The 23,698-nt window shown below is 39.9% G+C and overlaps 1 protein-coding gene across 14 annotated transcripts in view; it reads left to right on the forward strand.

The window, feature by feature from the left end:
- The window catches only part of CAMK2D (calcium/calmodulin dependent protein kinase II delta), a 117,888-nt gene that overhangs the window by 47,026 nt on the left and 47,164 nt on the right, over positions 1-23,698 (forward strand). For all 14 annotated transcript variants that reach the window (XM_050320730.1, XM_050320732.1, XM_050320738.1 and 11 more), the window contains 2 exons: positions 16,510-16,564; positions 22,545-22,610. In XM_050320730.1, coding sequence (XP_050176687.1) covers positions 16,510-16,564; positions 22,545-22,610 — 121 coding nt within the window. The remainder of the gene's footprint in view (positions 1-16,509; positions 16,565-22,544; positions 22,611-23,698) is intronic.

Raw genomic sequence — 23,698 nt, forward strand, 5'->3', positions numbered from 1 at the left:
CTTTTCTCTTATCTTTCAACCTTATTCTTCTTTATTCTCCCTAGTTAGCTTGATTAACTCTCCCTTCAAAAAGTCTCTTCCTGTGAAGGTGTCAGTTCCTGGTTAACTTTATTTCTAAAATAAAACATATATGATAATAGCATTGTATGGTCTCCTCTGTTAATTATCTTCCAAGTCTTGGACTGTAGCAGATACTCCAGGGTGTAAACCTCTTGTTAGTTACCTTTTTCATACTCTGCCTCCAGTCAGAGTGAAGCAGCACAGCTGTGGTGACTCACTGTTTTGATTTTAGCCTGTGAGTAAACACATTGTACTCTTCATGTGAGCAAGATTTTTTACTTTAGAGAAACAGTTCAAAAAAACACTGAAAAAAAAGTGAATTACCAAAAACTTTTGCAGATCACTGGTTTCGTATTTCCAAGTTAGGCTCCCAATTAGTACCTAACTAAAAAAGTCTTTAGTTTTTTAGTTATTTCATCAGGATAAGAAAGATTTCAGGACTGAAATTCTTAACAATCGACATACCTATTTTTAAGCTCCCAACAATGGCATTTTTATATCCATTTCATATCTTATTGGCTGGTGGTTTTATTTAATGAGGGCCATTATGCAGTTAGGAACTCTCAGGATGACATTTAAAAAAGCCTTTCCACAGTACTCTGCAGTCAAAGGTACTAAACTTCAGAAGTTCCTCTGCTCTTGGCAGAGGAGTCTTAAAATTGGATATGAGTGTTTTCATTTCTTCTAAATGCAGAATTTGAGCAAATGGTTTGGAAAAGCTTATGGGGAAAATAGGAGAGACTAAATCAGATTTCTTTCTTTCAAAAGGATAAAACTCTGAAATTTGGAAAGTGAGGAGATACCCATGGTAATATTTTCACTACAGTTCCTGATTCGAATCTCCCTAAGGAATCCCTGTAAACAAAACATCTGTGAGGAAACAAATATATTTCCTGCAGACTTTCTGAAAGTATTTATGACACCAGATTATTATTTCAGGGATTGACAGATCTGCCAAATGTTCACAAGTAGGGTATTTAAATAGGCATGGAGGGAGATTAATTCTTATTAGGCTTTTCTGCTGAAGGAGTGATTCTGAAGTAGTGTAAGATACCTTGGAGCAGTTGCCTTTGCTTCTTGTACACGTAGAGCTCCAACATATCACTGAAAGCTGAACTTCTCTGGCTAGACTCTGTTTTGCACATAACTAATTCAGTTAGTTTTTCAGCATCTCTTTATTTTATTCATTCTTTTCATAAATCCATGATTTCTGCTCCATCCAGCTTTTTAGTCGCAATGCCTAATGAATGGTGTAGGAAAAATAAGGAAAGTGGATTAGAAATTTTTCTTATTTCCGTTCTCCTTTTTTCAAATCTCCATTTGCCACTTCAGTAATGTATATATGAAAGTTTAAAACCCACAGAATTTCCTCATGCTTTCCCCCTGCAATCATTCCTTACCAATACTCATTGCTCACGTTGTGATTTCTGCCTCTTCTCACCTCAGTTCTTCGTATCATTGTGGTGGAAAGCGAGCTCTGCTGAATTTCGTGTGGGAATTAAAGTGAGGCAAAATCCATGAGCTGAACTTCCAGGCCTTGGGGAGAAACTCTGTGGGGGCTCAGAGTGCTTCCTTTCCAGTCAGTCTTTGGCAATACTGGTCTTTTCTCCTCTTCCAGCATTTCTTGAGTAATCTGGCTTCTGTTCCACTGTGGTAGGAAATTTCTGGGCAAACCCAGCTCATGTTCCTGTGGTAACAGAGCTCCTGGGCTGCAGTGCTTTGTGCAGGAGTCTGATTCTCAACACTGCTGTGTTTCTCAAATTCTTACCCTGAGGACGTGGCTGGAACATCACTGTATCCAGGGTTGCTTTTCTGCAGTAGGTTTTAAAATGAAAGATGCAAATGTAGGTTAAGCCTTGCTGTTTGGAGAACATAGTGCTTTTCCTTTCTAAGACTGCACATCGGGTTACATTAAAAGCTTCCTTCCTTTGCTGAACAAATACCCAGAAAGGATTTGTCATCTTGTGTAACTATTCTTTTTCCAGCAGTTATGTGTACTAATGCTTCCAATTTAGAAATTTGGAAAGAAAATTGCTAAGGAAAGTAATCTTCACCAAGATAACATCGCATCTCTCCACCAAGAGTTCCAGTGTCATTTTCCTGTTTTCTGTTCTTTATCTTTCTGTTCTTTATCTTCTTTTGGTAAACTTTGGTTTCTTACTCATCTTTTAACAGCCTTGTTCATCTTTTAACAGTCTGATTTCTAGTCTTGCAATCCACGTGTTTTTGGTGGTGTAGCATCATTGTGCCACCTTATTATTGCTTTTGGTATTGATTTACAGCCTACTTTGTTAAGTTTGGTTTATGAGATCCCAAATTATGATAAAATCTACATTAGCTTGATGATGCAAGCTCTGACCTAGTCTGATTCAAACATGGTATCACTGGGATGTTTTTCCCAAGCTGAATTTGTACATGATCTGCCTGTTGCCCCCTCCTTGGGGGTGTGTAAGATATGTCAGGCAGGATCTATTAGTCAACTACTTCAGGCTCAAGTCTGACTCTGATGAACCTTCATCCCTCCCCGAAAGGCGAGAGCAGATTTTACTGACATGTGGCAGCCCTTCAGGTGATAAATGAAGTCCTTTTGGCAGCAGGACAGGTTGTCCCTGGATGGCTCTGTAAGTCAGGGTACTTAGAGGTAAGTAGGGCTGCCAAGCAGAGACGGTGTCAGCCTGAATAGGTCTGAGCCTGTTCCTGCAGATCTGCCTGTCCAGCCCTGGTCTCACCTCCCCACAGCAGCACAGCCCACGAGCACAGAGCTTGTTCAGTTCCTCACCTAGGGGACAGTAAGAAACTGAACATTGCCTTGTCCTTTTTGGACAGAGGGTAATTAAAGACACGTGGGGGGGGTTGTGTCCTTTGTGCATGACAGGGTGTCCTTTGTGTTCCATATTCACCAAGTGTGTGCATGGACTTCATGAAGTCACAGCAACCTGAAGAGAAGCACTACTAATATACAAAAATGGAGATGTGCTAAATCCTTTCTGAATTGCATTTGACTTACAGTGGTACAGTTGTGAGTAGCTCAGCTGGCATTAGTTAAGTGTCTCTATAAACCAAAGAGAGTGAAAATCAGACCTGTTCATGTTTGGTGGATGTCATTCTTTAGCACAGTGGTTTTTTTCTGGGCTTACTTTCAGGTTTCACTCTTTACATCAAAAATGTATAGTTATTTCCTGATGCAGTGAAAATCAAACATGGCCCTCAGGGATATATTAATTATAGCTATGCAAATAAATAAATAAATATAGCTCTTCATATAAATATGAAGCTTTTGTTTACGTGGGACTGATGCATTAGAGGCTCTCACTTCCTTTAATTATTTTTATTGCTTAGATGAGCTGATCATTTCAACAATTTTAAATCTCATCCATTCTGTTGAATTAATTAAATTTGCTATTTCTATGATGATCAAGGTGAAACATAGTCCTTGAGCGAATTAAAATAAACCATCAAGAAACCAAGTAAACCAGTGATATAACATGATTTCATACTTAATGTAAAAGGTAATTTAATGAGTATTATAAAATAACAGCTTCAGTGTTTAAGCTCAGCTGTGGCTGCAGAAAGTAGCTGACTAGTGAAGTGCAACAACAGAAAACAGAAGGTGGTTTTGCAGTTGCTATTTGTGAAATTAAATGTACTGTAACAGGACTGAACCGGGCAAGAACACATAAGGAACAAACATTGTGGGGTTTGTTGCAGCTGGTTTTTCTGCAGGGTCCCCAGTTCTCAGCAGTTTTTGTCATTATTGTGCATTTCACTCCTTTTAGCTGGTGAAGCTGTGAATACATGGTTGATGTTCAAGAGGAAAAGGCTGAAAGTTTTAACTTCTGATGTTGTAAGAACTTGTGGGGAAGGGCTTTCTGTAGAGCTGCTGGCGGCCCTAAAAGTGAGTGGAATATCAAAAAAAACCCCAACCAGTAGTTCAAAGACTGTAAGTTATTCACTGCTAATCAATGTGTCAGTAATTTTCAACATGTAACATGTGAAGCAGATAATGTGGCCTGAGTGCACCAGCAAAGAAGGGTGGAGGCAGCTTCACTGGGTGTCACAGCTTTTGTCTCTGTTTCCCTTGCAGCAGAATCCTTTCACTCTGGTGAAAGTGGCACTGCTTCTTTAGGTTTTACTCTTCTGGGTTACTGAGGAGCATAAAAATGGCTTTGAGTGTAGACAATGCCCCTGCTCTTTGCCATGCTGCGTTAATTCCCTTTCCTTTTAATGGAGCACGAGGTTATTCGAGCTCAAGTGATGCACTGCTGGTTGTAATATCCCTGATAACTGTGGCAGCACCCAGAATAGACTGAGGAAATGAGATTTCATGAAGACTTGCCACAGATTCTCTCATTTTCTTTCCTCGCAAAGTATATGCCTAATTTGCACCAAAATAGGTAATGATAAAGTATAAATCAAGTGTGAACCAGACCTTGAAGCATTTTCCATGCTGGCTTAGAGCTGGTTTTGTACGTTTCCTTAAATGCATGAAAATTCTTTTCACAGTGTGCCCGGGGTTCTTTTAAACATCTTCTCTTTCCATCAAGTCTGTTCTGCTTTTGCAGCCACTCATTTTAAGTAATCCACAAAAACAGGGAAGTGGGATTTAAACACCTCTCTTGAGGAACCTGCCGCAGTGGGGGAGCACTCTGGTGGCTGCCACACTTCCCATCTGTATTTTCATCTCTTTTTTTTTTTTTTGTTTTGCCTTCTATATGTGCTTTCTGGAAGGAAGAGTTTCATAATTGCATTGCTGACTTCAAGTAAATAAGCTGGATTGAAATGAATTGCTCTCTCTTTGCACACACAGGCTGGATCTTTGAGAACTTACTTTTTTGTTGTTGTTGTTTGAAAGCTTTGTTTATTATGAATCTGCAACCACGTGTTATGCATAGGGATAGACATCATGACTCCCAGCTAAACCACAAATATGCAATTTTCCTCTGGACCCTTTCCTCCAAAAACAGAGATCTCTACTACCTCAGCTAAACTAAGCTTTTTCTTTCAGTAAAGCCAGAACAGACAATTTAGAGCACTTTTAGGGGATGTTGTAAGTTCTGCTCCCTTTGCTTTTACAGTGTTGCTGATGGCCTAATAGGTGGATTCTGCTCTAGTTCTTGGATTGATACCCACATATCGTGAACCTTTCCTTGGGCTGGGGGTAAAAAAACCCCAAACTGAAAAAGGGTTGCAGAGTATTCAGTAGCCTGGATGGCTGCCACTGTTTGGATGGCGTTAGTGCAGCTCCTGCATGGGTGGTAAAACTACTGTGAGGTTCTTTCCAGGATAACCCAGCTCCAGCCTTGGCATTTCTGCCTCTGGGCTGAATTCTGTGGGACACTTTTGTCTCAACCTGTTTCCTTTTCCAAGAAAAAGTCGGGAGTTACCATTCAGGCAGCATTTGTTTCTCTGACAGCCTAAATCTGCCCCTTTGGAGTGTTTGGCATCCCAAGCCAGGGAGGGTGAGCTGTCAGCTGGTACATGCCTGCTTCTGGAAAAGGTCCCTCCAAGGGGGAAGCATTTGATTGTCTGTGCCATCTTGGGGCTGACTCCACCCTTACCCCTCATTTCTCTGTGCCATGCACAAAAGGATAAATTCAGAGATGGGGAAAGTGAGAGGGAAAGGAGGAGGGTGGCACAAGTGGAGAGGAGGAGGAAGCCAGTGAAGGAATGGGGCAATGCTGGGGATGTGAGCTGGCAGTAGCAAGAGGCAAAAGGAAGAGCTCCTGACTTTGGCTCATGGATCATGTTTTGATTTAGGTGATTATAAATTAGGAGTGGAGCTTTGGGAGCTCACTGTGGAATGTCTTAGCTCCTTTTCCAAAGGGGATAGAAAGCCAGAAAGCTCATTAGGAGAGAGAATTCATGGGGCTACTCGCATCTGCCCAGACATCTTGATTTACTTACATATCCTGTCCCCTGTAAAAAATCATGGGATCATGTGGGTTGGAAGGGATCTCTGTAAGTTATCCAGTCCCAACCCCCTGCTCAAGCCATGCCCAGTAAAATTAGATTACTGAGGGCTCATCGTGCTGCATTTGGAGGCTCTCCAGGGAAGGAGATTGCACAGCCCCTCTAGGTGTTACTGCAATGCTTGACCACATTCCTGTCCACAAAAATAAATAAATATATAGATAAAAGTGTCTTTATGCCTAGCTGGGATTTTTGCATACTCCACCATGTGTCTGTGGGCTCTTATCTTGCCATTGCACCCTGGAGAACACTGTTTGATTCTCCAAAGTCTTTCCTGCTGATCAGCAAACAAGGTACTGGAAGGAAAAGTGGATATTCCCAAAAAGAGCTGCATCTCTGTCAGGATGGTTTTGTTCCTTTCCTAAAATTACATCTGCTTTCATGTTTAAGTATTGTGACATAAAACTCTTAGGAATGCATTTTTTCTTTGGTTGCAGAAGCAATGCCTTTGGAAGTGCATTTTATGTGCTGACCTTGTGTTTATCATGTGACACAGAGAAATCCCTTTCCCTCTTTTGCCTTTTGGATTTCCTGTGCATCTTCTGCATCCTTCTAGCAAGTGTTTCAGGAGTCCCTTAGGATTCTCCTTGCTCCTTGAAACCTTTGCCTTTAAAAAGTCACAGAGTCGCTTTTCATCCTGGTTTTGTTACTCTGCTGCTGGGATTATCTGTCGAGGCCATGGCATTCCGAAGGATGCAAGCTGGACTGCTTGGCTTTCCACATGCTGCACCCTGGCACACAGTGAATGCTCTGACCCTGCAAATACCACCAACCTCCATCCCTGGCAGTGGATAAATAGCTCCTAATGTCTCAGTTCAGCCTGGGTTTTTTAAGATCTAGGCATTGAAGACTTTCCTACTCCTACAAAATTGCTGATCCAGGCTATTTTTTTTTTTTTCAGTTGAGAGGGGTTTAATGATACCTCTCTCCTCCCAGTCACCTTCCAAATTTGGAAGTTCTTTTTTTAGTGCCTTCACCAGAGTGTTAGTATTCTCATGGACTGCCCATGGGAATGTGCTTCTAATTTTAGTTTGTCCTTTGCATGTCTGTCTCCTTTAAATACATGCAGCTTCTCATTCCAGCCACACTGGGCCAAGCATGACACCCTGCTCCTGATACTTGTACCTTGAGGATGTTCTGGTATTGTATTGGAATCAAATCCACAGCTTCTGCCCTTGTGCTGTTCATGTATCAGCAATTGTACCATCCAAACAGTGCTTTTAAATTCATTTACTTGCCATGCCTTTATTTGTGAGGTGACCTTGAGAGTTATTTAATTGTACTGCATCAATTTATACTTGGTGGTGTTATTGCTGGGCTTGTGTGGAATGTGACTGTGCAGCCTTGCCGGGAAGGACTTGGTTGATGGTCTAAAACCATAATTGCTGCTGAGTGGCTTGCAGCTATCTGCTCTAGGAGATATATTTTGGGAGTTCCTGGATGTGCTAAATGAGAGGAATATTTAGAAAGAGATTTCAACAGCACTGGTAGTCTGGTTTTGTGAATACAGACCGGCTGCAGCTCCCTCCTGCAGCTTTTCCACCCAAGTCTCTGTGGGTTGTCACTGAGTTAATTACAGTCTTACAAATGGTCCCACGGGACAGGACAAACTCTCTAATTTTCATTTATTGTGAGGCTGTGATTAAAAGACAATGGCAGCTTCTCATCATAAGCCTCAAGTTCGTCATCTATTAAGTTAATATGCATTCCCTGCTTTTTGTAAAACAAACACTTGGAATAATTTGGGATCATCATTCACTTGTAAACTTGCACGTTAGAGAAATGACAGTAATTTATAGTTGCCTTCAGTTGTGGGAGCATGACTTACTATGACAGTTAATTGGTGGAGAGGGAAGACACATTCACTCAGAAAATAATACAGATGGTGTTGAGCCCAGCCCAGTGGATAGAGATGCAGTGGGGTTATTGTGGAAACGCTCTGGCTGGGCTCAGGACTTGGAACTGCTCAGGCTCTGTTAAGTTACTGAAAGCTCCTATGAATGGAGTTGATCTCTGGGATGATCCTGTTGCTCACAGTCAGGATATTCAGGATTGATGTTTGTGAAAGAGGGCACCAAGGACAGAAATGTCACTCTAATTATGCTTTAGGTCTGTTCCATCCATTTTAGGTCTTTTTCCTCAGCTGGTAGCACAAAATTTGGGGACCTGATTCCTATGAAGGTGGCTTTAGCCTTGTTCTCCTGCACAGATGTAAAAACCCATCAGACACAAAAAGGGAGAAGCTAAATTTACAGTGGTGCTGTATAACATAAGAAAGTAATAGGTTAATTCCACAAAATACAGAATTTTCTATGAAGTTGACTTTATTGTCCTAGAAGTAACTTTTTTTTTGGCTGGAGCAGGTCCAGGGCCTGCAAAAGCTGCCATCACTTCAGAATAAAGCTTTTTCTGATCTCTGAGGACTTCTGGGCATTACTGCATAATCAAGAAGTGATTTAGAGATTATATTGACTTGGTATAAAGGGTGCTACCTTCTGTGATTCAGTGAAGGGGGTGGTTGTACTGCATAAAGGTAGTTGTGTGTAGGTCTTCAGAACCTGCTTGTCTCATGTTTATAACCACTTCCCTGAGAGGTGTGACTACATTCATACTGCATTTGATGGGTTTGCAGCTTCTCCATCCTACAGAAAAGATAATACAAGGCATGATCATCACTGCAAATCTGGGGCATTTGAAGATCACACAAAGATAATGATTCAATGAGGGACTGGCAGGAGGAGTTACATTTGATGGAGCATTTCCAGCACAGTGGTAATTAATGTTAAACTTCCCACGTAGGAAGTAGAGTTTTAGGTCTGGCTGCCTATAAAAGCTGCCCAGCTTAATCAAAAGCTGATTTATTTTTAAACTGATGTAGCTGTTTCTTTGTGGCCACCTACTGCTCTGTAAACTGGGTAATTGGTTCAGTTTAAATTAGCTGATGCTTTGTTTTAAGCTGAATTAAGAGAGCATAAACTTTGTTTTTATGGCAGCGCAATAACATAAACTGGAGCATTTTTCTCTTGTAGACAAAGGTCTTCACAAGTAGTATTTGTAATGCTCAGTCCACAGCCTGCAGTAAAAAATAAGGGCAAATAAAGTTGCTTTGTATATTCCGTTGTCATCTTTCCACAGGGAGGGATGGCAAGAATTCCCTGAGACAACTTCATTTGAAAATAAATTAAAGTTTCCATTTTCTAGGTCATTTATTCCAGCTTGAGGTAAAATGAACTTTATAACTTTATACTTACTTATTGTTTACAAGGTCTTAAGTGTGGTTTTTGTGAAAAACCAAAGCTCAGTAGCAGCTTTTTCTGAACTTCTGTGTTTTCAGGAGTTCAGTGTGACAACAATGATCATTTTGACATGTAAAGGTATATATTGAAAGACTACATTCATCCTGTTTTATGCAGTATCTAACATATATTTAAGGGCAGAGCTACAAGAGAGGGGTTTTATCCTTGGGAACTGAATGAGGCAAAACACAATTCCTTGTGTTTTTTGTCCCCCAACACAGGAATGTTTTATCAGCAAAATTTATTGTTTTGGGTTTCTCTCCAAACCCATGTTCTGGTACGGAAAGTATGGCTGGGAATGGAACGTTCAGCCTCATGGAAATATGGGTTTGGTTCCTTGTTCTAGCTGGAAATGAGGACAGTGGGTCAAGCTGGAGTTGTATGTATGTCCTGCCCAACAGATGGAGTCCATATGGAAAGGACTTCTGCAAATGTTTACATGTGTTTATCAGTGTGAGCAGATTTGTTACAGATTTGTGTGCTGGTCGGCTTCTTGCAGTGGTTATAAGTGCCTTGGAACAGCTGGGGGAAAGGAAATCCTTAATAATTGAGGATTGCAGGCCATTAAATAGGAAAAGACCAGCTTGCTCTGTGGCATTACATGATCATTTATTAAATTCCTCATTGAGGTAGGCCGTTTACAAACATCTTCTTTGCCATAATTTATTGATGGTGTTCCACCAAAGTGACTGGGGCACTCTTCTAAATGGGTTCTAGAAAAGCTTTCAATGGAAGTTTTTTTCCCCATAGTATATTTTCTTTACAACAGAAAATGCTTGTATAGTCACAAATTTGAAAGTACTTCCTTTAACAAAATGAATTTCGTATTTTAAGTTGATGTTGGGTGTGTGTTTGGGTTTCTACTTTTCGTTTTTATAGCCTGAAAATTATTTGTTAGGGTTATTAGTAAAGTTTCTTCAACCCTGCTGCATTTCCATAGTGTTGCAAAGTCGATGGAATATAATGGAATATAATGACCTGAAAGACAATTTTAGGGAAAAGGGATTGATGTTTTAGTTGTCTCCAGCTACCAGAATGACCTATTTTAAAACATTAAGGCCCTGGTTCTCCTAAAGCATTGAGACCAAAAAACAATGACCGTGCATATAAATACTACATTTTCAGTATTGCCCCTTGGTCAAATCAATATTTCAGGGTAATTACAAATATGCTTTGTTAGGATAGTTACGTAGGAGTGGTCCCTGAATTCAAAGCATACAAAAATTGGAATGTCTCTTAGTTATTAAAGGAATTTGAATATTCAACATAAACATCAGTAAAGACCATCTTTGTATCTTTTATTTCTTTAAGTTATCATAGTTCTAATCAACTTTTAAATTAAGAATTTTACAAAGTTATCTTGAACACACAGTCATTCCCTTTTGGTTTTACTTGATGGCCTTTAATAAACTAATGAATAAGCTTTTACAATTGAATAAAATAAAAGGCCTAGAGTTAAAACCTTTAGGAAATTTAACTACAAACTGAAAGGTTTAGCTTAGGTTTGCTAAGTAAGTTGTGATTAAGTTACTCAATAAAGGTGCCTTAATTACGGTGCTGCTTACTTGGCCAACGTTGTCTAAGGCTGCTCCTGGCTGAGAGGTTCCTTTCCTGTGCTACCTCTTGGGCTGTGCCACAGGATTGCAATCTTCTGCTTTCCTTTTTGTTTAAAATATTTAAAGTAGAGTGGCTTTGTTTTCATAAGCTGCTGCCTTTAAATACCTTAAGTCTTGGTCCTCATGAAAGGGGAGCACTTAAAAAATAACCAGCCCCAGTTCTCTGAGTGGTCCTTGTATAAACTGTTTGTATGTCTGTGTTTTGTGTGTTTTAAAGGAGGAAAGCCAAGAAGGGAGGCTGTGTCCTCCCAGTGATTACAATCCCCCAGCATCCAATTTTGTAGACATGTAGGTCCTAAATATTATTTATATAAACCTGTTCCCAGGGTTGGCCAGCACTGCAAATATCAAAAGTGCCAAAGTCTAATTCCCTCCATTAAAGTACAATGTGCAGCTTTCTGAGCCTCTTAATTTTAATTGAGCCCCTGGTGGTCTAGTGGTAAAGGCGCCGCGCTATCACCGCGGAGACCCGGGTTCGATTCCCGGTCAGGGCCACTCCCGGGCAGGTGGGGCTCGTTAGCCCTTAAAGGCAACCCACCTACGTCCTAAGGACCTCACTGCCACCGTCCAAGCTCGCTTGGCCCCGGCAGATGAACCTTAGGATTAAAGGGTGGGCTCAGTTCCGCGCACACTGTGTCTCACCTAAAAAATCCAATGCGCAGGCTGGAAGGTGTAAAGACCTTCCCCGGATCTTCGCTCGCGAAGACTGGCCATTATTATAATTTTAATTGATGTAACATCTCTATCTTACAGCTTGTCCTTTTGTTAGTTAACACCCCGTGAAATTCTTGTGTCTTTATAATTCTTGTGTCTTTATTCCTCTTCTTACATCTTCTGATGAATGGTAAAATGGTTAAAAATTGTTAGTGCTTAAAGCATCAACACTGGCAGCTCAGACATCAGTTTGCTCTTAGCAAAAATTTGTGTCAGCCTTCCTTTTAATCCATGCAGTTATCCTCATCAGGCTTAATCTGATGACATTTGTAAGGCTTTTTGTTGCATTGTCAAAAATCTTGTTAAACTTACAAATTCAAGGGTTTGGCTGCAAAGAGGAACTGGCTCAACCTGAAACACAGGATTTCCAGTAAATGCCACGGTTGGGCATGAAATGAAGACATGAAGTCACAGGTGTACATTTTAGTCCCCTGCTCTTCTTTTCAACAACTCCATACAATTCTGCTGGTTTCATACAGGAATAATGAAAGAGGTGGAGCTCCAGCTGTTCCTTTGAACTTCCAGGATATGGGATATGATCCCACAGTCCTGTTCTGCACACACAAACTCACACACCCCCAGGTTATGGCGACTGAAAAGCCACAAAAACCTGCTGGCTAAAGAAGGAAATGTCAGTTATTACACCTGCTCTCCCTGGAGTCTCCTGACACACAATTATATGTTTTGGAATACCTGTTGGGTTTGTGGCCTTTTTTTTTTATTTGTTAGTTTTATTTGGGGTGTTTTATTTTTAAAGACTGTCAGTCAGTCCTCACCCAGCAGGAATTAAGCAAGAGTCTCACTGCAAACTTTGATCTTTTATCTACTTTGACAAATGATTTTTTTATTTCCTGTGTAGCAAGAGTCTTTTACCAGTGTTAACAGTGTGACAAACTAACTTCTCCACATGCAGTAGATTTGAGGGACTTTAATGAAGGCAGAGGATGTAAATATTCCTGGCATTTAATCAGAATACAGACATTTATTGTGTGAGGGCCTTGATGGGGGAGGGTTTTGGTCACAAATGAATATTTTTGCAATATATGGCATTTTGTAGTAGTCAACACTTGCTGTTACAGTGCCTCTGGGACAAAGGCAGTCTTTCCAAATATTAAATTGCCTAATTAGTTTTCCCATCATTTTTTATTATACCAATTCAGATGCAAATGAATAGGATTTTTTCTCAAGTTGTTGGCCCTAAATAACCATGAATTTGCAGCGTAATAAAAAAAGTTGTGTATCGTTTGAATGAATTTGGAAGCTCTGTAGTTTTGAATCACTGTTGCTGAATACAGACCACCTGTTAATGGCATACACAGCACTGCTGACTTGCATAAAGTCATTTCATGGCAGTAAATCTTGCAGGATGCCACTGGCTTTTGTTTAACAGCATTGGGGGGGTTTATTTTCTTAGAAGTGCAAAATATTACTTCATGTTTAATGTTTATCCCATACTTACTGGCAGCCAGGTAGCAATTCACAGAAACCCCAAAGTTCAATTAAGTCATTCCATTAAGTTAATTTTGGAAAGTTTGGGTTTTTTTTCTAATAACATTGGTTTGTGTATGATCTGCATAAATACTGTAATACACTTTTGGAAGTGAACCTGGAGGAAAAAAATATCTTTCTGTCCCTTTTGCACACCTCTTGCAGGAAGGCAGGAACTTAAAGAAATCATTTGCATATTTTAGCAAATGTGACAGAAGTTTTTGTGACTTTCAAACCCATTTTAAATCTCTACTACTGATGAATGACCTCTGTAACTTCCTAAGACATCAAACTTCACAGAGTGACAGCATTAGTGCATCGAGGGGTCCAGAGATCTTAATCTTTAATACCAAAGGGAAAATGAGTGTCTTTACCATTAACTGTTGTTAACCATTATCCTTAAGTAATTTGTCTTTGTAACATGATAGCAAATTTAGCAAAATGAGCATTTCAGCAATTTCACACAAATAAGTATTTGAGTTTGATATGGTTAAATATCTTTATGCTGGAAAATTTCTCTCTGACTTTATCTCCTGTTTGACTTGATTCCTTACCTGGAAGAATTTGATTTGCTTTGAAAGCTTGTGGAATGCTATTATTTTGTTGTGGTTTGTTTTTTTTCTTTCACTGCAGAAATTCAGCAAGGAGATAATAAGGTTGCTTGGCCATTATATCAGCTGTTTTCTGTGGAATAGACACAAAATGCTACAGTTCAGCACAAAAAGTCAAATAATGGAGTTAATTTCACTTTTCAGTCAGATTGGAGCTTGCCCACACTAATAGCTGGTACAAAGATAATAAAGCTAATGGGAGTTCTCCCTAAAATTTTTATAATGACTTTTGCAGGGTGGTTATTGGAAAGTATTTCAGGTGAAAATCAGTCAGGGATATTCCTGATGTTTCCCGAGCTTACAGTTCTCCAAAAAAAAAAAAATAGCTATGTGCTCCCTGAATTCCTGTCAGGCATTTCAGGTGGTTTGCTGAAGAGCAACCACTTTGTCATCTGAGGTTGTTAAACACCTTCTCTGGAAGCCACTGAAGGAGAGTGACCACAGGGCTACAGCGGGGAGCAGGGAGAAGAATTACCCCAGGGTCCTTCCTGCCCTATCGTGGGTTTGTTCCCTACAGCACTGAGGAAACAACTCCAATTAACAATGATTAGGTCTAGCTGTCTAACTTTTCCAAACAGATAAATTGAACTGTTACTGCTGAAGAATGCTTTGTGAGTCTGGAGAAATGGGAATGGCAGTGTGAGTTCCTGATGGGAGCTCATTCGTTGGGTGGATAATCTGTGTAATTGCTGCCTTTTGCTTTGCAATGCCTGCTACGTGTGCTGGATTTGCCCCTGTGCTGGTGTGCAGCCTTTCCTCTGGATTCTCTGCCTTGTCTGCACCAGGGATTCTTCTCCTCTGCCCTCGCTTATTTGGGATTTTCACCTTGCAGATTTACTGGCATAGCCCTGTGTCTGAACTGACCAAAGGAGCCAACAGAAGCACTTGCCAAAAGGCAGTTTTGCTCTTCCCTGGCTGCCTCAGCCTGTTTTCCTTTCCAGAAACAATCAGGGGCATGTGATCTTGATTCAGAGAAGGATTTGTTCCATCTCACTTCTGTGATTCAGGCATTTGGGAGGGAAGGGAAAGACAGAATCTGATCCTTGAGGAAGATATCCCCGTGGACGTGTCAGACTCTAGTTTGGCTAGTAAGGAGTTAGCCTTGCCAGGCTGAGAAAAACATCATCCATCATCTCAAATCACAGGCCTTTCTTAGTCAGAAGGGATGGAGCCATGGTTCTCTGGGGACACTGAACCAAGAACCCTCTTCTAGAAAAGGAGGTGTCAAAGCAAGAGCACTTGCTGCTTCAGAAAATCCCTTCACGTGCTGCCATGCTGGGCTGTTAGTAACAGATGCCCCTCTCCAAGACAAAATTTCTCCTCTTGGCTCTAGCTTTGTTATTCGAGCTCAAGACTAAGACTTTCTGGGTTTAATACCAAACTTTAAAGGTGGATTTAATTTCTGAATTTTGAGATGTAGCACTTTCATTCCATTTGCTATAGCCATTTCAAAAATCTGGGTTGTTTTGCACACTTTGGAGGTCTTTGGAAAGAGGAGGAAACAAATACTCTGCATCACCAGAAGTATTTGGTAGTTCCCACTATCCATACCTGATATGGGAAATCAAATATCATATTCCATTCCACCTGTGTGACTGGAATGCTGTTAGTGAGCAGTGAGGAGCAGAATGCTACTTTCATTTCAAAGTTGGAGTCCTTATCAAATCTATTTCAGGAACAGGCATTTTCTGTCAAAAAGTATAATTTGCAATGTATTAAATCTTAGAAAGTTTTAAGCTCTCTCAGGGAGGTATATGTTGGAGAGGTATATGTAAGGTATGTGTGGCTTGCTGCTCTCCAGATGTTACTGGTTTAGGGTTATGTTGCATCTGTGAAATCCCCCATTTGATGGGCAGTGTCTTTGGAGCTGCTGTACTCAACAGGCAGATGTTTTAGGGGTCTCAGCTCTGAGACAGAAATGTGGGCATAGTTCCATGGTGTCTCATCTCACATTTGGTTTGCTTTAAACCCCAGACATTCGGGGGTATTGAGATCTCAGCTCAAAGAGTGCAATTGATTTGGGGTTGGGGTTCTTTTGGTGGTTTTTGTAGGGGAATGGCTTGCACTTCACAAAAACATCAACTAATCTAGACTATAGAACCAGCCAAAACCACAAATTCTGATTTAGACCTACTTGGCTCCTCTGAATCATCACGAGCTCTGGGCACTGAGTCAGGCAAGAGCTGGTTTTCTCTTCAGCATTGTGTAAACACAAGATGTTTCCCTGGGCTAAATATTATTAAGTTAAAAAGTCATGTTTATTTGATCATATTTTTCAAAAATGTCATGTATTGTATAAAAAAAAAGATTAATACACAGAGTTACCATCTGGGGAGATCTGAAAATCCACTTCTTTTACTCTTTGTTCAATTTTGAACACAGATCAGTTTTAGATTAACCTGATTTTTTTATTTGGTTCTATAAGGGATAATTATTTGAATCAAACTACTGACAAAGCTTCCTGTATTAGCTTTGGAAATTGCAATTTCATTTAAAGTAATTAAGAAAAACTGCAGGACTTAATTCATAATTGTACCACCATGTGATGTGAGTTCTCAAAATTCAAAATGAAGTCTGCAGCTGACTAGGCCATTTGCAGGGAAAACTTTACATCTGGGCACACAGGTGTGTTTAAACATGACATGGAGCTGTAGCAGAATTATAATCCTCTTTTCTCTCCCTCAAATCAAGCACAGGCATCAAAGACATGAAAAAGGTGACTGGTGTTTATCTTTTTTCCCTCCTTTTCCACAGTGCGGCTCCATGACAGCATATCAGAAGAAGGGTTCCATTACTTAGTCTTTGACTTGTAAGTATGTGTTTTTGCATATTTTTAGCATGGTGGCGATGTGGCGTTTAAATTTTGAAATGCAAATACAAGTTCACAAGAGAAGTGCATGGTCCTGGTGCAGTGAGGTGGACAAAGAGCTAAACAGCTAAAAAACCAGTAGCATTTGGTTATTTGCATGTGCAAGAACTCATTTGTGTGTCACTGTAAGGATTCTATATTAGAAACTATTAAAAATCCCCCCTTGAAGTGGATTTAAATGTAAAATGTAGGTATGTAAGTAAAAGTTGTATTATGCCTGCCAAAGCTAAGCAGACATACCACTCAGAAAAGAGAATTTGCTGCAAGCCAGTTGTCTGTAAAGGAAACATTAAAAAACCCCACGTGGAACAGTAGTTTCTCTGCAGAAAATCTCTGCTGCTTGGATTGACGGGCAAGCCTGAGTTTCCAGAGGGAAAAATTCTTTCAGAATAATTTAGAGAGGGAAATATTGTTTCAGTATTTTATTCCTGATTTGTGTCTCACTGATCTATGGAATGTTTCATCTTGACACCACTCCAAATGTAAAGCACACAGACATAGATAGGAAGTTTCCTACTGACATCCTGTTTGGCTTCAGGAATTTAAGTCCTGTGAGCTCTTCATGTCGTGACTGTTCCTGTATGGAGCTTGTTTTTCCCAGATGAGGCTGTTTAGTGGAAGAAGGGACAGTGACAGCATGAACTGTGTGTCCCAGACTCTTACCTTAAAAAGAGAGACGCTGATTTCCTCATTCTTCCCTGGGATGGGCAGACTTTTCCACTCACTTGAAAAGTTACTGCTTATGGTTCTGGGTATGGACAAACATGAGTGATAGGAATTGTACTGTAAAATTGGCTTATTTAAGTGAAATTATCTTTTTCAGCTGCAAATTTTTCCAGAGCAGTATATGATTTAACAGATAAAACACCCTCCTATCTTAGGTGGCTCTCCTAGGCTCACCGTGCTTTTGCTGGTTAGGATGAGAACACATTATTACCCCAGAAATGTGAAATAGCTCATTTCTAAGCATACAAACAGAATTATTTGCTTTCAGCACGGCTGAGTTAGAGCCTGGATCTTCCACAAGCAATTGTGTGCTTTCATGTTCAGGTTACATTCTGGTTTATTTTCTCATTTAATTTTTTTGGAAGAAATCTCTAAAGACTTCTTGGAGACTAGATTGCAGACTAGAAATACACAATATTACAATACAAAATATTAAATAGTCTGTCTGCAGTGAAGGCATTCAGGATTCAGGACTCAAATCCTAACAGGAGCTTATATCTGACTTGTGTATATCCCAGGTAAGTGCTGTGCCTGTTGCCTTGGAAATGGCTCCAGGGCACAACACACACACTTGTTCTCTGCCATGCACTGGGGTTTGTTGTGTGATTGTTTTTTTTTTCCCTTAAGGGCTACAAAGGAAATCTTTCCATGTGGAATTGGAAAAATCTCCTTAGTCCCGAACATTTCCAAGAAGTACATGCAGAATTCTTAGTTCTAGGGACAACATCCCTTCTATAAACTGTTGGCTTTTTAATTTTCTTGTTGTACTGCTGTCCTGTTCCAAACTGTGGCCCACTGCGATTGCAGTTAGTCCACGTCTGCCTTAAGCTGAGTGTGTAGTGCCAGACTTATCTCAGGGGATTATGATTGCCATGTGAACCAGAACATTTGAACAACTTCAGAGTTGTAGATACCGGTATCTATATCTTGATAGTAACAGAACAAATAGGAGCCTGTATTCTGCAATAAAAAATTAATGCCTAACCCAAAGATACTGTCTTGGCAGAAAACTGGATCCTGCAGGAAGCATTCTGCACTGCCTGCAACTTCCTCTGTTTCCCTGGCAAACACAGGAACAGACTCAGAGCATGAATATACAGCCTTTATGTTTTGGTTGTGGTTTTTGGGACAAAATTATTTATTTTACAACAAACAAAACATCTAAATGGTAAAGGCAGTAACTTTGCAGACTGATTGTTGTCTTTGGAGAAGCAACAGGTTGCATTCCTGAAGAACTTTTGCCAAATGACGAAGAATACCTGTTCACAGTTAATTTTTCACATTTAGACTAAGACATCATTGCTTTAATGCTCACTAATACTATTTATTAGTGAGACTTGATCTTTTAGTGCAGTTACAAATATGTGGGTTGGTGCCTTGTTGAAATGCACATAAAAGAGCTGCCACGCTAAAAAGGTACCGTTTGCACTTCTTGAGCATGAAGGCCAAGTAGCTGCTTTTCTTTCTTTAATTTTTATTCAACAGGAGCCTGGCTGTGGTGTAACACTGTCACTCTGCCCACACATGCCATCATGTCATTTTCTTAATGATTTCTTTCAGACTGTGTGGGATTCAGTGCCACTGCTTCTTTAGAAATTTCTCTTAGGCTGCATCCCACGTAAGAAAGTAGAGAAGAAGACTGCCTCTTCTGTGGATAGAAAAAAACCAGTTATTGTCACCTTGTTTTGAATTTCTAATAATCTCTTTGGGATAAGTGCCATAGAGATGTCTGCAGCCTGAAGGAAAAGCCTGTTGCTTCACTTGTGTATCTCAGGGATAGCTGCACATTTATCTGGAGAAAAAACAGTGTTTAAGGTGTTCTGTTCCCAGGCCTGCATTTGTGTGGACAGTTGTAGCATCAAGGGGTAAGGTGGAAGTCTCTTAAAATCCACATGGGAAATGAACTTCATGGATCTAATAATGGACTTCAGGAAGTTTTTGCTCCTCCTCCCTCACTGGTCCAGGCACCTGTAGTCAGGATTTCTGTCTGTCAGCCCATTCCAGTTGCTAAGCACGAGTGAGACTGTCTTGTCATGTTAGATGAGTTCAAATCCAATCAGTTCTGTCAGTATTAATTGCTGGATCTGAATGGAAACAGCTGTAGCACTTGAAGACTCTCTTGTGCAAGTCAATGAGATCCTCTATTTTCAGTGTCTCACATTCTAATGCATTTGATGAGATGCAACAATTGGTACATTAAGAATCCTGGCATTGCTTTTGGATTCCAAGTGGAGGGACTGTACTGTGTAGAATAAACAAAAAATACAAAAAAAAAATAGCCTAATTGCAAAACAGTGTTTGCCTTGGGTAAGTGCCTGAATATCTCTTTTTCAGAAGTAGAAAGGCCACAAGTAAATGTGAAGATTCTGTGGCCACTCTAGTTTTATAAGTTTGCTTCCTTGCACCTTAAAGCAATTCAAGAAATCAGAAATGTAAGCTAGGAGGAAACCACACCAGTGTGATCATCGGCAGAGCCTGTTTTAGCTGTCTTTGCTAATTTGTGCATCCCTTTTAATTATTCTCTTATATTTGTAAGTATAAAACTGCAGTTTTTCTGAAAGACATGCCTGGTGCAGAGGGCCTTGGTGTCTCTGCAGGCTGCTTGTACTTCTGTTTAAACAAACTCATGTGGTTTAGATGCTGCCACTTGAGTCTGCTCTTCAGAAAATCACAAAAGAACCACTGGAATTTGTGAGAACCAGTGGCTTTTAGGTTGTACCCTGAAAGTTCCTAGAGCTCATATCATCAGTGTCCTGTCATGAAATACAACCTCACTGGAGGCAACAGTATAGATATGGAAATTCCACAACCTCTTTGAGCAACAAGTGCTTAGTAATAAGTAATTATAGTAACAACTAAGGAGGAAAAGTCCTTGTATCTATTTGGTGTGCTCTGGCTCTAACCATCTTGGTGGCCCTGCATTAGTGACAATCCATTATTCCTTCCCTCTTTCTGGCCATTTAGCTCTTCTGAGAATTATTCCTAAGGTATCCTTTGGCTACAGAGCACGGGAATTGTTGTCTGTTTGTTTGGTTGTCACAGTGCAATTCACCTGCTCTGTTCTTGCTTTTATCTTTCCCTCGTTTAACAGTGGTTATGAATACCAAGCAAATGTTTAGTGTCAGCAAGTGGGATTTCATATCCCCTTCTTTCCTCCGTGCTACAGAAAAACAAGCATCAATTTGATATTCTCTCCCACTGAAAGGCACTTTGATGACTAAAGCTTTTTGTCCTTGGATCAAAAATAAGCATTTTAGCAAAGAGTAAGATCAAAGGATGCTTTGTTTTTTCATTCATCGAGAATTGAGAATCGTTCCTCTTTACCAGAACTGTGGCAGACAAATATATATGCAAAGAGGAGATATGAGAGACTGTCAAAATATGCATCAATCAAACATTCTGTGTTACAGCAGCCAAAGCGAGTTTCTGGAAGGCAGAAGACAAAAAGAAAGAGAACACAAATTAGGCAACAAGATATTTTACCTCCTTCAGATTTTACTGCAGGCTTTTGTACAAAATAGCATTTTGGTACCTGAAAGTCTCTACCTTCAAAGTCAGTAAGGTGTGAAGTCAAAAAAAGCATATATAACCCACATGTAACTGAAAACATGGAAATAAAGTTCTTGAACTGGCCTTTTCAAAGAAAGGAGCAATGCTGCTGGTTGAGCAGGTCCTTTCTGTCATCCTCTAACAGGACTGAAAGCTGGGATCCTCCACAAAGTGCTAGTGCAGCAGTTTGCAAATGAATGTTACAGTTCCGAAGGTTCCAAGCATGCTCACTTTTTGAATACTGTTAAATTTAATTGTGTTCAATAGTAATTGTCTTCATTGTAGTATAGATTTTTAAACATTTTGTAGTACCTTGTATCCCACTCAAGCTTTTACTTTTGGGAATGTATTGAGAATACAATGTGCTAGTATCTGCATTCCTAACCAGTAATGAAATACAAACATGGATCTGTCCCCTAGGAATTATTTTTGTTAGCATATCAGTAGGTGAAGGTTTTGGAAAGCAGGAATTGCACTGGTTTGTGCACCCAGTGTGGGGAGGCTGTGTTTAGGTGCTCTGGTTACACTGGGCATGTGGGTACTCCAGGCTGTGGGAATTGTTAGGGTTTGCATCTATTTTCAACTGCTCATTCCAGCACTGATATACATGGAAAATTGCATTTAGCTGTGAAAATATGCCAGCGTATTCCATAGAAGAGAAATATCCCAGGAAGGGTCTTCCTGTTCCATGAGTCCACTCTTCTTCACACAGCCAGACAAGTTTTATGATTTTATTTAAAAGCTCATCGATCTTTGTCTTTAAAATAGAGCACTAAAACCTGTTTAATTACACCAGCTTTATGATTCCTAGAAAACTTCTCCTGCTTTTAACCTTATTTTTACTCCCAGATGTTGCATGCTCATGTATTATTGTACCAGAATTGTCCCCTACAACTCTTCTCTATGAAAAGCCTGGTTTGTGCTTGTCTTCAGTATTTATTTTCATCCCCCTTAACCTTAATTTTGCCAAGCTAAAGTGGCTTTGCTTCTCTGAGGACATGTGATGATTGGATAGCACAGTAGCAATTTTTCTACTCATCCTGCTGTTCCACTTCCCTTTTCTGAGTGAGCCGGAAAGAGTGACCAGAACTGGTATGATATGAGGAGGGATTTTATTGCTTTATGTGAGGACTCATTCTGGGCTGTCATCTCCAGGCTATAACAATACAGTTTGATTTCCTTTTAACCACTTTCTATCCTTAAAGCATTGGTTGTACAGTGAAATCCTGAGTATGCAACAGTGCACAGTTGCTTGTTACTGATCCTCTGGATCATACAGCTCTCCCCTCATAATATTAATGCCCCTTATTATTATTTTAAGTAGCACTTTGACTAAACTATTCTTACTTTCTGGACAAAGATAACTGAACATTTTCTAGGAAAAAATCAGCCATTACATTGATTAAGGAACTCTGCTTCTACTGATGTTTTCCCTCCAACTCAGCAATCCTCTTTTTAGTCAAAGCACAACAAGATGGCCCTCTGGCACCTGAGTTACACCTCTGTTGAGTTTTGGCCTGCACTGAGTTCCTGCACCTCTTGAATTTCTGTGCAAATATTTTGGTTATTCCTCTCTGACTTCTCCCTGTCAAGTTAATTTTCACTTATGAAATCTCCTTTTTTCCCATCTTGCTTTTGGTAACAGAGTCACTGGAGGTGAATTGTTTGAAGATATAGTTGCAAGAGAATATTATAGTGAAGCAGATGCCAGGTAAGTCATTAGTTTTTCTCATGTTGCCTTTGATAGGTTTAGGATAGTTCCTTAAATATCTCCTGGTGTTTGGCATCAGTTTCCCCAGCACAGTCTGTGAGATTCCAGGATTTCCCCTGGAGTTCTCCTAGACTTGGAAGGGCACAGTTTGGCATTTTGAGCTCATGACTGTGTGATGGAGAACTCACATAACTCCTGATGTCTGCTGATCTGAAAAAGCCAAAACTGCAGCTCAGCTTGGTAAAATCTTTGTAAATTTGTGCAACTGCTAAAACATTACCTTCTTTTCTCCTCTGCAAACTGGACATACTGGTTCAGCTATCTCATCCGTGGATTCTTACATTTGCTGATCCAAGTTTGAAATACAAGAATTTTACATTAAATATCATTTTTTATTCCCAGGCCAGAAGTGCTAATTAAACATTTCTGTTGTGTTTCATCAATAAGCAATTATGCTGTGCATCTCATAGTCTGAGCTCAAATATGAAATCTCTAGCAATTTTCTGCAAGTGCTTGTTGAAAAACTTGAAGAATAAGTTGACAATTATCATGATTTCCATGCTGACATGAAGTACCAGGGCCACTTTTCCATCTCAGAATCTGTTTACCCTCATATAATAATAAATCCTTATTATTCCCATGTAATTATGAATCTTCCACATTGTAGGCAATTACTTCAATACAGGTTCAACCACTACACTCTTCACAGAAACTAATCTCAAAGTACATTGAAACAATCCTCTTGTTTTGGTGTGGTTTTAGTCACACACCACCACTGATACAGATTTAGTTCATGTAATTTTAAATTATGCCTTTACATTTGGAATTATTCAGCAGATAACAGGCAAGGATTAAGTGTTCCTGACAACACTGGCAGGATAATGATGAGCAGACATGAAATTATTCTGAACAGCAGGAAGCTTTCCCTGGTTTTGCCCTTACTACATCTGTAGGAATGGTAGAAACATCACTGCTTTAAGCCTTTAAATATAGTACAACACAAAGCTGTAGAACAGAAAACCAAATTAATGGTTTAGACGGGGTTGAAGGAGAGGAGCTATGTTTAAAAAAATTCAAATTATTTTTTC

Source organism: Myiozetetes cayanensis, unplaced genomic scaffold, assembly GCF_022539395.1.
Source record: "Myiozetetes cayanensis isolate MyiCay16 unplaced genomic scaffold, myiCay2020 scf24, whole genome shotgun sequence".
In the NCBI taxonomy this organism is placed as follows: Eukaryota; Metazoa; Chordata; class Aves; order Passeriformes; family Tyrannidae; genus Myiozetetes; species Myiozetetes cayanensis.